The following is a 16,985-nucleotide window of genomic DNA, read 5'->3' on the forward strand; positions in this document are numbered from 1 at the left end:
ATGCAGGCTGGAAATATTTTGCCCAGTTTCAAGGCGAAATTCGATGGGCACTCGACATCGGAAGAGGTGCTCAGGGATGTGGATTTGAGTGGCAAGAGGTATATTGTCACTGGAGCAACTACCGGTCTCGGCTTTTACTCGGCGAAAATGATCGCAGCTAAGGGAGGAAAAGTGACGATCACAGCTAGATCAGGCGACCGGGCGAGGGAGACAATCAAATCTTTGAGAGAGGAGCTCGGTTCGGAAATAGACGCTGATACTTTTGACTTCCTTGTCATGGATCAGATGGATCTTGCACAGGTCAAAGCTGCGGCTGAGGATTTTCTTTCAAGGAATCGCCAGCTGGATGGCTTGCTCTTGAATGCTGGTTGGTTTGGTAGTGAATACAAACTTTCTGGAACGGTTTGAAGCGGTTTATTTACAGTAGCAAGAAGAGAATAACTGGCAAGCTAAGCAAAAGAGAAGACGCATTATCATGCAGCATAAAAGCAGACACTGTTTTAATCTTGCTTATTTGATGAGGGCAGCGTTGAGTTTCAGTCGAAATTTGATCATATCTAGCTCTGCAGTGCTCTTCTTTGCTCAGTTTGCAAGCAGAGTTACCATTGAAGCTATCTGAAGTGCAAAGCCGGACATCACAAGTCACTGTAACGTTCATCGAGCCACTTCCATTTCCGCGAGGACTGAATATGTTTGGGAGAAGAAATTGTTCTCTCTTCAGCATAATCTCATTTGTAGAATAGTCAGTTCGATTCGATGTCATCTCGAAACGTTTACTGGCATACTGCCCAGACAAGACGAACTCCGGATACAAAAGGCAACCATCCTTTATAAACTCCTCGTCAATTTCTTCATATCGCCAGTAATTCGTGTTGTATGGGTCTTCCCTCGAATAAGCATATGAAGTTGTTCGACAGGAGTCCAGATGCATAATGTTATATTTTAGCTCACTTTCAGGCTCAAACTTATTCGAGATTTCCATAAAGAAGTCGCTCTCGATTTCCGGTCTCAGCAATTTTCCATCCCAATCATTAATCTCTCCAGTATTTTTGTCGCGTAGCCTTACACTGATTTCCAAATCGTAGTCTGTGTCAAAGAGAATCTTATCTTCACAATGTTCTGATGGAGCAGGTGTGATGCCTTTTGTAAATTGAAAGTCGACTTTCTTTTTGAATTCGTCAGACCGGTCATATTCTCCTCCAGTCGATCGTGACAAGAATAAATTGTCATATCTATCATCACATGATTCGACTCTTGATTCTTCTTGTGAGAGTCGGCACACTTGTCCGCCCGGGCTATCTTGAATCTGAAATGCTTCCGATGGGCAGAGAGCGTATTTGCACATATAACTCAGCTGATACGACCCGTCCGGAAAGTATGAAGGATAGAAGACAAACTGATCTTTGTTGAACATTCTATCATTCGTGGTCCATTCTGTTCGTTTCTCTTTCATCTTCAAGATATGATTCGTATCTTTCATCGGACATCCATTGTCGAGAAAGACAAACTCGTTGAATACTTCATACTCAAGAGTGGTTTCGTTGAACTTGTTTATGTAAGCCGTGCACTCAGTAATGTGCAGTAGATGATTGCCAAGCTCGTCTCCAGATGAAAGCCCGTGTTCAATTTGCACGTATAGATTCGTGAACTGGCTGCCTTCGGATAAGTCAATGGGCTGGCCACTCCATCTTTGGGTATATTCACGATCTATGTAAAGTCCAAAATCGAAGGGAATCACTGTATCATCGACGATGTGTTCATATGGAGGTCTTCCTCCAGTGCCCAAGTCCCAACCGCTATCCCAATCTTCGGCGAGCAATCGGCAGGTGTAGATGTCTGATCGACCATACGAAATTTGCCCTAGGAATGAATTGCTTAATTTTTAAGCCAATTAAGCTTCTACCTGGAACAGGCTCGCCACCAATGCTCGCAAAAAGGTCATCATATCCGATAGCAAAGTCAATGTGGACCCACTGTTTATTTTGCGAATCGCTTACATAGCTAAAGTCAAACATCTCTTTACAGTCATCGTTGAGCTGAATCTGATTCAAATTGAAATGCCAATGCCCATAAGTGTCCTCGATTCCGATGCATGAAGATTTTCCGAATCGCTTGAAAGGGGGGACGTCAATGAATTGTTGATGTTCAGATTTGGAAATGAGCGCCATGACTCGGTCATCCTACAAACTATATTTCTTGTCACTTTTAAGCTTCAAACCTTTCCGAAAGACTCATCTCTTTTGATAGGCTTTTTGGTGACGAAAAGTCCGAATCCATCTGCATCAAACTGGCATTTCAATACAGGCGACTCGCTGCAGTAATAGCCTTGGCCTGAGGAAGACGTTGCTTTATTTCGCGTCTATAAAATCTTCTTACCTTCATTTGTAACGTGATTATTATTGTTGGTCAAGTCCGATGAGGGATGAAACTCAGAGTAAATTAACCCGTGTTCAGCACATTGATCGGGCAATGAACACGCATATCCATTACAATCATTTACAGCACATGCATAATTCTCGCTACATCTCATTTCTGGGCAATTTTGAAAATCACCGAGTGGATTTTCATACTACAAGGTCTTGATTTTCGGGTTTCTCTTCAAAGTTACCTTGAGTACTTCCAAACAATCGGTTCCATTCGAGCCTTCTGCAGAATTATAAAGCAAAAAGTATTTCAACAAATGCATGATTGAGTATAGAATGTGTAAGGCCTGCTCTCGTGAATTTAAATCAAGACAGTTTGTCTTACATATTTGCATGCTCCTATCTCAGGAAATTACACTAAAGGGAAAATCTGTAAATAGTACGCAGAATTCAAACCAATGTGAAGCTCAGGGATACGAGTCGCACTTTGCTATCAACCACCTGAGTCACTGGTTATTTGCACATTTGCTAATGGATAAACTAGCGGAAAACTCAACTCGAAGGTAAGAACTCAAAGTTGAACCCTGTTAATTTCGCCATAGCAATCCTGCTCGACTGGTCATTCTTTCTTCCGAAAGCCATCGCCAACCTAAAATGGCTACGATAAATCTCTCCCAGCTTTCGTGCCCGAAGGAAAACTACTTCAGTGTTCTCCAGTATAATCGCTCAAAATACTGCAACGTTCTACACATGCATTATCTTGCGTCGAAGTTAGCCGAGCGTCATGTTGTCGTTCACTCTGTTCACCCGGGTAACATGGTTCGAACTGGTATTCAACGAAGATGGTGGGGATGGAAGCTTCTCTTTGCTCTTGCAAGTCCTTTCACGAAATCTGTCTCTCAAGGTAGCGTCTTCTTTCATTCAATCGATATCATAATTGGTAGTTCTGAAGGTGCCGCAACACAACTATACGCCCTCTGCCACCCCACCACTGCGGAATTCACTGGTGTTTATTGGAACAACTGCGCTCCTTGTGAGCCGATCGCTCCTGCAATCAACGATGACAACTCCCTTCAGCTGGAACTCCTTTCCAAAAAACTTTGCGCCGACTTTATACAAGCATGATTTTAGAACTGCAAAACCTGTGATTACCAAAATGATTCGAATTCTTCAAATAAAAAAAAATAAAAAATCGCTCATGAGATGTTATTATATTTGGCATTTTATTTATAAACAGGCGATATGCTTTTATTTGCTTTATCCCAAGATTTTCTTGATATCAGCATCCTTGACAACCCAACAGTTCTTATTTCTTGCATGTTGGTGAAATGAAACATCATATGCATCGCCATTCGCAACAAAAGTTCCGGTCTCTCCATCGGCTGAAATTACCTCGTAGGCTCCAGATCTGAGGAATCGCCCGAGAACGCCAGTTGTAGCCGGTTCATCTGCAAACTTGTGCTCCATGAGCTTGAAGTTGACGTTTCCGTGAACGCTTCCAATCTCGATCCTAGAAAGTTTTTGAATTCTGTTTTCAATAATTTTTCTTACAGGAATGTGGGACCGCCACCAAGGGTTACGAAAGACATTTTGTATCCCTTAGGAAGTTTTTGGTAATCAAAAGTGACGAAGTCGCCGTATTTCATTGCGCCAGTGAACCAGTCGAACTCGGGCTCGGCAGTTATTCTTGAGTCGAATTTCCAGCCGGTAGCGTCGATGTAAAGAGAGTTTCGCCCGTGGGTAGTGATTTTTAGGTTGCGGAAATAGATGCCTTTCTCGGCCTTAATTTTTGTCAAAAGCTGTCGATAGTGGTTGTTCCTACCTCGTTCGGCTTGAAAAGCTCTCCTCCAACTCTGAAGCTCGGGTGATCGATGAGGACCATTTCTTTTCCAGGCTCGAGATTGTAGTCGAAGCAAATGTCTGGCTGATCAGCGGAGAGTCCCTCAATATGAAAGTGGGGGTCTCCGTAAGAAGCGGATCCTCCAGAACCTCCAGATGATCCTCCACCAGGTGCATAAGGATTGTAGCCAGGAGTAGTGGTGGTTTCTGTTGTTGTTTCTGGAGCGTACGAAGTAGCTGCATATTTTGCTGCCTTCTTTTTCTTGCCTCTCTCTATCCAAGTAATGAGCACTTTTTCAACGACAAAAATACTTACCAAGAAGACCGAGACCAGTTGTCGTGGTGAAATCTTGAGCCAGGGTAGAGGCTAAAATTGCGGATGCGATTTTCATGTTTCAGAAAAAAAAATTTTGCAAATTCAAATTCTTCAAAAAATGGACAGTCCTGAACAGCAGCTCGAGTTTTTATAGTTAATAAATTATTCAAATGAGTTCATTTGAAGGCGATAAAAGCGGATTCTAACGCTGACCACTAGGTGTCACTGGTAGGACCAGGAGTTGACAAATCAGGATGAAATGGGGCGATTGATTTGGGCGAGGCGAATTGAGGATTATCCGAAAACACGTGTAGCGTAGAATCAAGAAAATGGTCTGGGGCTGCTCTCTAAATTAGAACCGAAGAAAACCGGAATCGCTGTTAATTGCATAACTACCGGATAAAGCGTGAAGGCCGTGAAATCGGGGACACTTATTTTGATGAAAATATGCATAATTCGTGGATTTTAAATGTTCATCTTTTGAAGTCTGAAGAAAGTTCATCAAGAATTTTAAAATTGAATTTAGTTCAGTAGATGATTTCCAGCCTTGTTGATTTATTGTCCGTGATATTGATCAATCTGACAGTCAAATTATGAAAGTAAATTTGAACAAGGTGAGTTTGGTGCTCGTTTTTGTTTCTTGGTAAGAACAGAATTCAAGAATTGTTCTTACTAATCCAATTACGTGCCTCCTTCCTTTATTCCAGAGAGAAAAGCAAAGGAACGACACTGAGAGAAAAAATATAGTTTTACAGAAGCACAAATATTGGGAGATTATTCTGTTTGTATAACGCCGCAAATGCGATACTGGCACTCATAACTGTAAGCTTGGTGGTTTCTAAGAGGGTTATTTTCGTTTCAAATTTTGCTAGAAAAAATTTAACTGTTTAATAAATTTTGATTTTCAAGTGTAAACTTCCTCCTGAAGATAATTTTTGTCAAGTTCACTAATTCAAGATAAAAAGAGTTTGCTTAGGGTTAGCCGTTTAGGTGGTTAAAGCATAATGCAGAGAAGGGAACGTGGCGTGTTTCTTTTGTTGTCACGATTATTTGAATGGGACAAGAAAGGCGCCCAGAAAGTCAGATTTCACAAGGTCAAGAGATTTTTTCTGACAAGTTTTGACTTTTTAGCAATTTTTTGACAATAAAGTGCATCCGGTAGAGAAGTTTTTATATTGTCCAATAAGAAGCCTGCATTTTCGATTTAGACCAATAAGAAGCTCTGAATTTCATTTTCAATATTTGACTGAAATTTGAGTCGAGAGTTTCAAGCTGATTCCATAAAAATCTACCTGCCACTCTGTCTAATCAAATCAAATCTCAAGTTCAAGTGCTCACTGCTGAAAAGAGTCTCTGTCTCAGTTCAAGAACATCTCAGCGGGACTTGAACGGCGTGAAGAGGAAAACGTTTGTTTAGATTTATTTCAGAAGAGAGTTTGATTCGTTGCCCGGACGAGTTTGCTCTTCTGAAATAATCATTATTGTCAGCTGCATGGTGCTTCCGAAGAAGCTTTAGAAGATTTGAGAGAGATCTGAGGTAGAGGAAGAAGAAGAAGAAGGAAAGATTTGAACGATGGAACATCTTCAAGGTCAATGTTGAAAAGTAAGCCTTCTAAGATGGGATTTTCTTCGGTAACTAGGTAGCAAATTTTAATCTTCTTTATGCGGTAATGATAGGAAATCAGAGATACAATGTCAAGTGACATTTGCCAATACTCCCCCTGAACGTATCAGTAGCAGATAGTCGCAAAAAAGTCAATAGTAACGAGACAAAGAACTTCATATTTCTATACAGTAGGGATTTTACTACTCACTATATTTGTCAACATTTACAAGCCGCAAGGGAAGACAAGCATTCGTCAATAAAGAACATTTTAATCGACGGTAAGTTCCGGTTTCAAGTATGCTCTCGAGGAAAAAAATCCATTCAGACGTAGAGCGTGTTTGGGCCGCCTTTTGTGAACACATCCTAAAGCAACTTACGGAACAAGTCGGAGTCAAGGTCAAAAATTTGGGAATAATCACTGTCAAAAGGTAAGACATGTTTCAGCTTATTTATGAGAGTTGGAACCCAGACGAAATATACAGTTAGGGTTAGGGTTAGAAAATTGACTATCTCGGAGTGATATTCTTAGGCGTAATTGACAGTTCATGTTAGGTCTATGTTTAATCAACTACTTTTTGGACGGGCATCTTGTTACATGTTTATAAATAGATTGTTTTGTCAAATTTAAAATCCTTTATTTGATCAAAAGTTCATCTTCTTTCTTCTTTTTTAGCTTGAATCTTGACGTTGGCAGAAGGAATTTGAGCATCACCAAACCAACTTTCATCTTGGACGAAAAACAATCCCAGCATTATGGCATCAAATACGGTCGACCGTTTACGTCTTATCAAAAGAACCAGCCAGTTAATTTCGCTGAAATCGCGTCTGAAGCGAACACAACTCGTGACATTGCGGAATGTAGGTTGCTTCGTTATTAGCATACGTAATTTGACAGTAACTGACGTTGAATTGATAAGTGGTCATCAACGAGCTAGTAATGGCTTTTTGGAAGAAGTTCGCAGAAAAACAACGTGCCAATTTCACCATCACCGATGTCCTCACGATTCATCTCAAAGACGATGTCGTGCGAGCAATTTTCACGGGAAAAGTCGTGGAACTCTTCGAATTCGCTCCGACAAAGAAAACAGTTCATTTTCGTCGTGAATACACGCTCCCAGGCAAGTACAGTTATTAACTTCAAAAGAATGTTGATTCAAGAGGAGTATAAAATAAAGTTATGTTTCTTATTTAGTCGTCTCGCAGTCAGTAGAGACAGAATTTCAGGAAAAAGTTCAAATATAAATTTTATTGCTCAGTCAGTTAGACATCGATTTTGATTATCGAAATTTCCGATAAAGCATTTTGAACCTTTTCATAAGCCACAGATGCCCCAAAAGTCCAAATCCGACCTCGACGACAAGTGGTAAGTAACTGCATTACTAGACGCTGAGAGAGTTTCCATGTGATTTTCGGTATATTTCAAGAGTTCGTGAAATGATCTTCAAATATCATCTCCCTAAAGTGGCGTCCGGTGGACGTAACTGATCGCTTCCGGGTTTTTTTGTATATGCTATGTTTTAGCTTGCAACGAAGGGGACTCCCTTTATGAGCTTTCTTCCTATGATAAGGAAATGGCAACAGTCAAAGAAGTATCATAAGCGAAGCAAGAGGTCGATAATTTTTCCGTTCTTGTAAGAAAGTAGCTAATTGCGCAGTTTGCAAAGATAAAAGGCCGCCCCGTAAATGCTTTCCAGTTCTGCAAATAGTCAAAAAAGCAGAAAGACTGTAGCTGGAAAGGCTCCACCGTGTGCTTGTGTTTTAACAGCAGCCGCGGACTACTCTTTCTGCCCTTTGATACAAGTTGATTTATTTTAACTTTTTTCTTTATTTCCTTTTTTTTATTTGGCCCGGTGGGAAACCGAGTTGAAAAGAAGAATTGAAAGTGGAACTGAATACAGTAGAACTGTACTGTAAAGAGATTTTCGATCATGGAGACAACATATCAGAGATCACATGATACAGCGTTTAATTACAAGGATAGTTCCAAAACTTTGAGTGTCAGTAATTTTGATTCTAGTGAAAATGGCCCATATAATATGGGTCAGGGCTAGGGTTATAGTTAGGGTCGAGGTTAGGGTTAGGATTAGGGGCCATCGAGCCTAATTTTTATGATTTATTTCCAAGTATTAGCATGTTGAAACCGAGATATTTAAATATGACACATAAATAAAAAATGACACTAAATCGAAAGTTATAATTTGAAGGTTTCGATTTTAATCACCGCTCATTTGATGCAAATTTGGAACTTGCGTCTAGCCCGAATTCCATAACCTGAATAAACCCGTTTTCCACAAGCGTCATCAATTCGATGAAGGGCATGCCACTCTGCGGCGTAATTATACCGATCTTCGCCATTCCAGATCATTTTGGATGCCCTCCTCCAAGCCTGTTGTGAGATACAGTGACTCTAGGTACAGGCTCTCTACAAAATCAGCAAGGTACAAGCGCTTTTCTTTGAATTGCAAAATATAACTCCATCACTTCAAATTCCACGGCCGTAAAGATTGCCATATGTTTATAGAGAGTAATAAACAGAGTTCACTTTCAGAGTATTGCATCTTTCTGTTTATTTTTCTGATTCTCAGACAGATGCACACCTGCCCATGTCATCTTTGTTTTTCGAACCCCGTGGTAAGGAAAGATATTGTATATTGCTCTCAAGAGTTCAAATACCTTTTCTCGCTCCTGAACACACCAGTTTTTTTCAAAACTCAAGTCATCGTCCTTGATTAGTAAGCGAAAATCTTCGATAGGGAAAAATAACCACTTGAGCCTCCACTTTGAGTGATGAGTTCCATAATGTGGGAGGTACAGTAGAGTCGATACAAACAGTAATTTACCCGGCCAATTGTTACTCCGTGGATTGAATTTCGCCCTTTTTGAGAAGCGTGCTTCAAGAGAGAGGAAGCTGCCGGGAGAGCAATAAATTATTGCCAATAATTACAGATAATTATTTTTTCACAATTATGATACCGACAAAGAGACTTCAATCGGCGGTGTCATTATCTATTGGAGAGGTTCCCGGGGCTCTACGTCAAGAGCAAAGACCTAATACCGACTGGAGAAAATACTGTCAAGGGCGAAGATTTGAGTTTGAGAAAATCATCTATCTAATTTGAAAAAGTTTTCGATTTTCAACTCATAATAAGAGAAATAAAAAGACTCGGTCCTATCGAAACCAGCCTCTATCTTTTCGGCCCCGAGGTTCAAGAATGCATGAGTCCAGATTTCGACCGCGACCGGCCAAGTCACATGATCAGACGACCGGTTACATCTGGTCACCTGAACAGAATAGCATCGCGCTATGGCTTGGCGAGCGCAAAAACTAGCAGAAAACAAACACCCTTTTCTTACCCACTTCTTGAATCAAGGAAGAAACAAAGATTTGACTCAGATACAATTGAAAATCCAAACAAGAAATTTACATTTTCTGAGATAAAAATAAGCCACCATCTTTTGCCGGACGACCTTTTACGTCGTTTCAATGCGGAATTGTTCTGTCTGATCCTTCAAAATTTATAAAAGAACTCCCATCAGAGGATGCCTCGGAAATTGACCAAATAACAGTTCTGAACTCTGATTTCCCTGAAAATGAAAATGAAGCAAACGAAGGGGAGAAAGAAAAGTCCGAAAATACCGAAAATCCCATTGAATCCGAAGATCCAGCTGATGCTGGAATCGACCAGGAAGTTGATGAAGATGAAAATAACGATGATAAATTAAGTGTTTCTTCTATGTCCACAACCCGGGAAAATGCGGCAGAAGTAGAAATTGAGCGACCTGCTGAGCCTCAACCACCTGTTGTCACTGAAGCGCCAAAAGAAAGCCCACCAAAGGAGTTTTCTCCACCACCGGTCGAAGAACCAGGCAAGGGTTTTTTTTGAATGAACATGGAAACAGACAATCAAGTTGATGGCCATCAACCGCAATAAAAAACCCAAAAAGCTCCTATCAAGCGCGTTTCCATCGCCCAGCCAGTTCTATCAGAGCGCCCTCAGGTTCTCGAGCGACCGCAGTTTTCCGAAGCTAAGTCAAAATGGGACTCTTCAAGATTCGTTCGATCCCTGGATTTTCGTTCACGAGAATATCCAACTCGAGTCTCTTATCACAGAATGGTCGCTCAAAAGCAAAAGGAGCTGTCAAAGCAGTGTCACGAGAAGAAATGCCAAAAGTAAAGAGATTATGCAAAAAAGCTATGAAGATAACATTTTAGGGAAATGTGCTACGTTTGCACCCAGCGAGCAGAACGTAACGTGCCCGTGTACACGCGCAAATTGGAGGAAGAGGAGGATAAAAAGATGGCAAAGATCTTGCTCGATGCGGAGCAGAAATTGGCAGAGGAGTCTATTCGGCTGGACAAAGTCAAAATGTAAAAAATCTTATTTCTATCAGCTTCTCAACTTTCCTTTCTAGGCAAGAGCAGAGGCAAATCAACAAAGAATACTCGTCATACAATTTCGAAGAGGGACAGTTTGTCAACGAAAAGCGAAAGATCGAAAACCAACATCCACTTCCTCATGTAAGCAAAAACCTAAAAGCCCTCTCGAACATATTCTAGGCGAGTTATGTGATGCGAGAACGACCTCTCACGCCACACAAATCAGTCGGCCACAAGCTCGTCGCTGGAGAACTAACCGGTCAGATTAACTTGAGGGAATCAAGGAAGAACAAAACACAGAAAGACAAGAAACTGATCGAAAAAGTCTACCAACTGCAACTTGCTGAAGAGTAAGCTAGAAATTCCCGTCAACACAAAATAATTTCCCATAGAATCGCAAGAGAAAGAGAAGAATTCTGGCGAGAAAAGCAGGAAAACAAAAACAAGCTTCATGCAACTTATCAATATCAAATTTCAACGAGAGAGCCACAACTTCCAAGAGCTTATTCTGATGGCAAAGTCTTTGGAAAACATGATCTCAACAAAGAAAAACTCGAGAAAATCAAAGAAAGAAACCGTCTTTTCGCAAGTGATAATTTCAATATTCATCAAGTAAGTTGCTCCTTTTCAAATTGTCTTCTACTTTAATTCTAGCGTCATATGACCGCGCGAAAAGCATCTATTGATAGAAGCCGTCAAGCTGAAATTATGATGCTCAAAAGAACCAAGACTGAGTAAGAAAGTCAACCGAAAGAAAATTTTCTTATCGACTCCTTTTAGTCTTGAAAATGACACCCTTAGACGAGGAAAGCACAAAGTCAGCATCAGAAAAGATCTCGAAAATAATTGGGCCGATTTGCATATGCAAAAGAGGGAGCGCGAGTTTGAAGAGAAAGTTGGAATTCCTGAAAAGATTACTGTTACCGAGCAGCTCGACCATTACAGGTACTAGACTAAAATAAGAATGCTCGTTATCAAAATATTTTCAGACGCTGTGGTCAGTGCAAAAGAGCACCTAACCAACGAGCTGGGCAAACAAACATCTGGAAAGAGTCCTACTACGTCCCAGGCTCAAGAATCGTCGTCTAGGCGCGATTTTCTAGTGCTGATGATATTTTATATTCTCTTATGCGAAATTTTCTTCACAACAACTAAATTTGTATTATTCCAAACCTAACTTTTATACATAAAACAGTATATTTTTCCAATAAAACGACAAAAGTGTGTGCATTTTCTTTTTATTTTATTGAGCATTTATGAACTTTTTTGAATAGAAACATTAGGGACCTCGGCTCCTTGATTTTGGTCTTGAAATAATTGAAGGAGAAAAGTCTTAATGCTTTCTGTAAAGAATTGACCATGATGGGCATATGAAAATTATGGGCAAAGTATTTTGTGTTCTGAAGCGATTTATGCTAGATTTTTCGGGTCTTCCTTCCAATCACCCAGCTTCGGGTTTTGGCTTACGGTTCCAATCGTGCAGGTTCCCATGAAGTCATGGATACCCGCGCCAGCTGGGTGATATCCTTTTTCTGGGCGATTCTTGGGGTGCGGAAGAGGAGTCCAGGAGCCTAAGTCGACGGTTTGAAGATTGTCGAAGCCGTCTTTGCCCATTCCGGTGGTGCGCTCGCGATCCCATGCGGGAACGTCTCCGGCAAATTTAGGCCCCTCTGAATAAAAACCGTGAGTATTCTATAAAACCATTGCTTATTTTACCGTCGGCGACTTCGTTTTTCTTTTGAATTTCTGATAGAGAAAAGTTCCAGCGCAGAGACTTGCGAGAACGAAGAGAATTAGACCAATTTGTGCAGTTGGACCGAGACCTCCTTTCGTGGCGTCACAAGTTGCCATGTCCTTAATTGCATGGATTAACAAAATTAATCTTACAAGAACATGTAAATGTTAAAAGGGCTAAGAGGTTATTTTTATAAAATTATATTTTGGGACAAAACACCGCTAAAAGTAGAGTGAACGAAATTATAGACAGAGAAACGTTGACGTATATATGCAAAAATTTGCACAACGAGCAACAATGCCTCTAAAATTAAGGGTGTCTCTCCTGTACAAAAGAGAATTACCATATTTCATAAAAGAAAAACAAATTTTTAAGAAGCAGAATTTTCAGCGGCTATCAATTCTAAAATTAACAAAAAAATTCTGAAAAGCGATCAGTTCTTTATATTGTGTAATCATTATTTCATCATGAAATTGAATAGAATGTATTCTATAAATATATCAAGCTATCAAAATGGCAAAAAAGATACACAATCTTGTACGTGCTACATCATTTAGCCCCTCTCTTATCCTCCCTTTTAGTATGTCAAAACATAACACTTACCAATTCTGTGTCCCATCCACCAGTTTGGCACGTGATAACATCTGGCGTTGCATATGCAGCAGTACAGATAATCTTGCACGTTGTTCCCGGTACGATTCCTGAAGCGTCTGCTATTCCAGTACAGATGATGTCTCCATCTGTCGGCGCAAAGAACAAATCGCCATTGCAAGGAGCCTGCTTCATCTCTTCTTTGTTATTCTCTTTTTATAAAAAACGGTTTCTGGGCTTTGTGGATCTATCAGACGAGCGCTAGAAAAATGGGTGACGAGCAGTGCGAATGGTTTCCTGCCGCGGGCGCTTTTCGAGAGATACCGTATCCTATCATTCGTCCATTTCTCCACAATTCTAGCGTGGTCCAATCCGTGGGGATATAGTACAATTTTGTACATGTAAGCACACTTTCCATAATCGCTAAATATCACTACAATATTGTACTCAACGTAGCTCAGATCCTTATCAGCTTCGGAGTACAGACGTACTTAGATAAAAATGACATGACCTGTTTATTTTTAAATTTATTTCAGGCGAATTTGCGTGAAAATTTTTCAATTTTTTCATTCAAATTTATTTTCAATGTTTTTTTCTGATAAAAATGCTTTATGAATCATAAATGACTATTATTTTTTCCAAGTTTTTTTATTGTAGAATTTCATTAATATGAAAGGTAGGTCTCACATAAATTATTAAAAATAATAATTTATATATTGGTTGTAGTTATCGTTGTCGTTGTTGTTGTTTCTGTTGGCTAAAAATGAAATGATTTGAAAGTTATAATTTGTAAGAGTCTTACAAATGTTTGGTAGAAGAAGTTGCGAACGTGATAGTTAGTAACTATTGGGCCTCCAACGTACGCATAAAGTTCTCCAGACGTTTTTGTATCACTTTGGTCATATGTGCCTACGTGTTGTTGAACACCATCGATCGAAACAATATACTGCAATCTTGAGCTAGCGTCGATTTGTCGGACTTCCACTGAGAAGGTATTCCACTCGCCTTGCGTGCACGTTGTTGGATAGAATCTATACTGATACCAAGTTCTATATGGATCAGTAACGCTGAAGTAGTACTGATTGTCGAGTGGCATGCGCCAGAGGCCAAAAGTGCGGTCGCCAACAACTTGGTTGTTTCCACCTGCAGTGACTCGGAAGATAAGGCTCCATTTTTCGGCAATTGACGCGTTGATGTCATTAGACTTGTCACAGAGAACGTCAGCAGAGAATTTGTAGTTAACTGTTGCGGAGAGAGTTGCAAGAAGATTATTCTGCGAAGGGGCAATGGCGCAGCCATCGACGATAGACACGCAGCTTTCAAGTCCAGCACATGGATTAGTTGCACAGAGAGGCGTGTCCTCAAATCTTTGAAAGTAGAAATTTCGAACACTGTACGACGATCCACTCGGCCACCAGGGGTCGGAAACCCAGGCAGAAAGCTCACCAGTTGTCTTGGCGTCACTTATGTCATATGTGCCGTCAATGATCCCTACACCATCAACGCGTACAGAATAATGAAGATTTGATGGCGAATCAACAACTTGGCGAACCTCTACAGAGTAATTATTCCAGGATCCGTCAGTGCACTCAAACTCTTTTTCCTGAGTGTGATGAGAAGCTCCAGCTAAATTGATGCCGTTTGGGTCATTGACGCCGATAATGAGATTTTTATATGGAGCCCAGCGAGTTCTATATATGGCGAATGTTCTATCGCCGGCTGAGCCGTAATCATTTCCGCCGGAAACATGAAGAATTTGCTTCCACTGACCATCCTTCGGCATGCTATGATCGCAGAAAACGTCAGCGGAAACTTTGTAGTTGATGGCAGCAGAGACTTTAGCTACTTGAGTATTTTTCACCGGGCTTACGGGGCATCCGTTAACGAAGATCTCGCAGCTTTCATGTCCAGCGCATGGGTCGACATCGCAAAGAGTTTTATCATGAATCTGTCCATTCTGGCATATTGCGTAGAACTTGTTATTACAGTCTTTGGGTCCATCTCTCCAACCGTAGCCTCGATCGATCCCGAATAACTCTTGAGCATAGCATTCGCCTTCAGTCTTTCGCCAAGAATCAAACCAAACGTTGCTCCCGATTGTTATACCTTTTATAAGACCAGCAGCTTCATCATAGTCCTTAGGATTAGCGAGCCACATATTTTTGACAAAACAGTAAGCTCGTGCTTGATCGTAAGTCATTTTGTTTTTTGAAACGTGGTAGGAAACATCTTGATCTTGGTTGATTTTTCTCCTGGAAATCTTGAACAGTGCTTGAATTGATTGTAAAATTTTCATGTAGGCTTCACCGCTAGAATCTTCCACACACGCGTATGATGTTGTCCAACGATCCAGCAAATCCGCAAAAGCATACACATTTTCTCCTACGCTGGCTGTCTTGTCAAAAACAGCATCGAAGGTCACTGCCTTGTATGTCGGAGAAGTAATCGTCGACTCACATAATCCGTCGCTTTGATAAAACTTCAAAACATTTTTGATTTCTTCGTAATGTCTCCAAAACAGTTTAAAATTTCCGGGGCGTTTTCTTGTGAAAGAGAAGCGAATTCGGTAAGCAAAAAGATTACTCTCTCTCCAAAAATCAAGAAAGTCCGCTTGAATCAAGCTGCCAAATAATGGCAGAAAAAGGTAAATTTTCATTGCCTTGTTCCCTCTATAAGTAAACTCAGTTGCTTCATTGCTCTTATATAGCAAAGATTTAATCCTTACTTCTAAAGTTCGCTTCATATTCTCAATCCTTTGAGCGCCTTATTTTCTTATAAGATTCAGATCAAATCATTTAAGAATGTAATTTGATGATCTTGAATGTACACGGGTCTAACTAGAACAAAGGGTTAAAGTGCAAACAGTCAGCTTTTCGGAAAAAAAGAATCTTCCGCCCTCGTAAAGTCTAAAGCTTTTATGATCCCTCCAATCAAGCATAAACAAAAGATAAACGTTCAGCTGAGCGAAAAACCGGCATCTCAGGCTGAAAAGATAAAAGTTAAAATTTTCAAATGAAAAGTGGCCGCTCTTATAATTGTCGAATATTTTTTCTTGTTGCTTTGATACTTTTGCTGACGCAGTTGACGAGAAATGAAGTTATTTTCAAAGCGCTGGTAGAGCATGAATTGAAGAAAGAAAGTAACTATGAAAATTATAAGGAGCAGTTGCTGAAACAAAATTCATTTGACAAAAAATCAGAAATAAAACTAGAAGAGAAAGTGGTGAAAAAGAAAGAAGAACCCAAAATCCTCAAGGAAATTATTCCAATAATTGACGGAACTCACGTGAACCAGCTCCCTCGTTTTTGGCAAAAAGATCGACCTTGGACAGTCGGATTTAGCGGGCCAAGATGTAAAGGCTCTGAGTTTCTCGTTCTCATCAATTCAGCACCAGGAAATTTCAATTTTCGTCAAGTTCACCGCCAGTATTTGAGGAGAATGATGAAGAGATTCAGCATGGAGTATAAATTTCTCATCGGAGAAGCAATTCTTGAGAAGGAATATGATAACAACAAAGACATGGTTTTTGGAAATCTCCAGGATTCTTACGTAAGTTCGAGCTTCATTGACGACCTTAATTTTTCCTCTTCAGAAAAATCTTCCTTTGAAGACCAAAGTTGCTTATGAATACCTTGCATCCTGCCATTCGCCTCCTAAATACTTCCTTCTCATCGACGACGACACTTGGTTCGCAGTAGAACCTATTCGGAAAACTCTACAAGATTCAAAAGCACTAAATCAAATCTACGGGAACATGCGGCGAGGATCTCCAAGAGGGCCCTGGTCAGAGAAGACGAAGTTAGTCGTGAACACGACGATTTGGGAGCCAGATAAATGGCCAACATGGGTTGATGGCCCATGCACGTTTATGAGGGGTGACGCTGCTATGAAAATTGCCAAAACTGCAAGGTATAAAAATCCATTGACATTTCCTTCCGAATAAGGTAATTCAGCAAAACAAACTGGCTGGAAGCAATCCCGGTCGAAGACGTTTTCTTCAGCGGAATCGTAAGACTGAAGGCCAAACTCAAAGAACCACTGACGAAGGCTAAATTCAATCCTGAAAGAATTCACTGCCGCCACTTGAAAAACAACTTGCCCCAGCTCAAAAAATTGATGAATTACAAGCCTGTTCCTAGTACCTAACAATAAACAAA

The 16,985-nt window shown here is 40.4% G+C and overlaps 7 protein-coding genes across 7 annotated transcripts; 3 read left to right on the top strand and 4 right to left on the bottom strand.

Annotated features, from left to right (window-relative positions):
- LOC145704025 (WW domain-containing oxidoreductase-like) lies at positions 1–3,542 on the top strand. The gene is made up of 4 exons (XM_081781449.1): positions 1–402; positions 2,835–2,926; positions 2,966–3,267; positions 3,316–3,542. Exons 1-4 carry the CDS (start codon positions 1–3, stop codon positions 3,486–3,488), a joined length of 969 nt encoding a protein of 322 aa, XP_081637575.1. The 3' UTR covers positions 3,489–3,542.
- Positions 405–2,798, bottom strand: LOC145704007 (uncharacterized). The gene is made up of 5 exons (XM_081781426.1): positions 2,609–2,798; positions 2,377–2,569; positions 2,219–2,331; positions 1,904–2,180; positions 405–1,860 (listed from the first exon to the last, which is right to left on the bottom strand). The coding sequence occupies exons 1-5, from the start codon at positions 2,756–2,758 to the stop codon at positions 419–421; spliced, it is 2,175 nt and encodes a 724-aa protein (XP_081637552.1). The 5' UTR covers positions 2,759–2,798; the 3' UTR covers positions 405–418.
- Positions 3,543–3,567: 25 nt separating the features above from the next.
- On the bottom strand, positions 3,568–4,686 carry LOC145704024 (uncharacterized). Its single transcript, XM_081781447.1, has 4 exons — positions 4,519–4,686; positions 4,186–4,475; positions 3,915–4,144; positions 3,568–3,873 (listed from the first exon to the last, which is right to left on the bottom strand). Exons 1-4 carry the CDS (start codon positions 4,592–4,594, stop codon positions 3,621–3,623), a joined length of 849 nt encoding a protein of 282 aa, XP_081637573.1. The 5' UTR covers positions 4,595–4,686; the 3' UTR covers positions 3,568–3,620.
- Positions 4,687–5,875: 1,189 nt separating this feature from the next.
- On the top strand, positions 5,876–11,727 carry LOC145703426 (coiled-coil domain-containing protein 81-like). The gene is made up of 16 exons (XM_081780783.1): positions 5,876–6,107; positions 6,355–6,402; positions 6,450–6,552; positions 6,798–6,982; positions 7,042–7,242; positions 7,317–7,354; positions 7,450–7,487; positions 9,849–9,991; positions 10,070–10,295; positions 10,338–10,493; positions 10,538–10,643; positions 10,683–10,852; positions 10,895–11,114; positions 11,157–11,236; positions 11,283–11,447; positions 11,492–11,727. The coding sequence occupies exons 1-16, from the start codon at positions 6,092–6,094 to the stop codon at positions 11,589–11,591; spliced, it is 1,995 nt and encodes a 664-aa protein (XP_081636909.1). The 5' UTR covers positions 5,876–6,091; the 3' UTR covers positions 11,592–11,727.
- Positions 11,728–11,732: 5 nt separating this feature from the next.
- LOC145703433 (uncharacterized) lies at positions 11,733–13,106 on the bottom strand. Its single transcript, XM_081780790.1, has 3 exons — positions 12,841–13,106; positions 12,219–12,356; positions 11,733–12,172 (listed from the first exon to the last, which is right to left on the bottom strand). The coding sequence occupies exons 1-3, from the start codon at positions 13,021–13,023 to the stop codon at positions 12,074–12,076; spliced, it is 420 nt and encodes a 139-aa protein (XP_081636916.1). The 5' UTR covers positions 13,024–13,106; the 3' UTR covers positions 11,733–12,073.
- A 338-nt stretch (positions 13,107–13,444) lies between these two features.
- LOC145703428 (uncharacterized) lies at positions 13,445–16,828 on the bottom strand. Its single transcript, XM_081780784.1, has 2 exons — positions 13,631–16,828; positions 13,445–13,585 (listed from the first exon to the last, which is right to left on the bottom strand). Exons 1-2 carry the CDS (start codon positions 15,569–15,571, stop codon positions 13,538–13,540), a joined length of 1,989 nt encoding a protein of 662 aa, XP_081636910.1. The 5' UTR covers positions 15,572–16,828; the 3' UTR covers positions 13,445–13,537.
- Positions 15,555–16,985, top strand: LOC145703430 (beta-1,3-galactosyltransferase bre-2-like). Its single transcript, XM_081780786.1, has 3 exons — positions 15,555–16,377; positions 16,421–16,737; positions 16,782–16,985. The coding sequence occupies exons 1-3, from the start codon at positions 15,841–15,843 to the stop codon at positions 16,972–16,974; spliced, it is 1,047 nt and encodes a 348-aa protein (XP_081636912.1). The 5' UTR covers positions 15,555–15,840; the 3' UTR covers positions 16,975–16,985.

This window comes from Oikopleura dioica, chromosome PAR (assembly GCF_907165135.1).
Source record: "Oikopleura dioica chromosome PAR, OKI2018_I68_1.0, whole genome shotgun sequence".
In the NCBI taxonomy this organism is placed as follows: domain Eukaryota; kingdom Metazoa; phylum Chordata; class Appendicularia; order Copelata; family Oikopleuridae; genus Oikopleura; species Oikopleura dioica.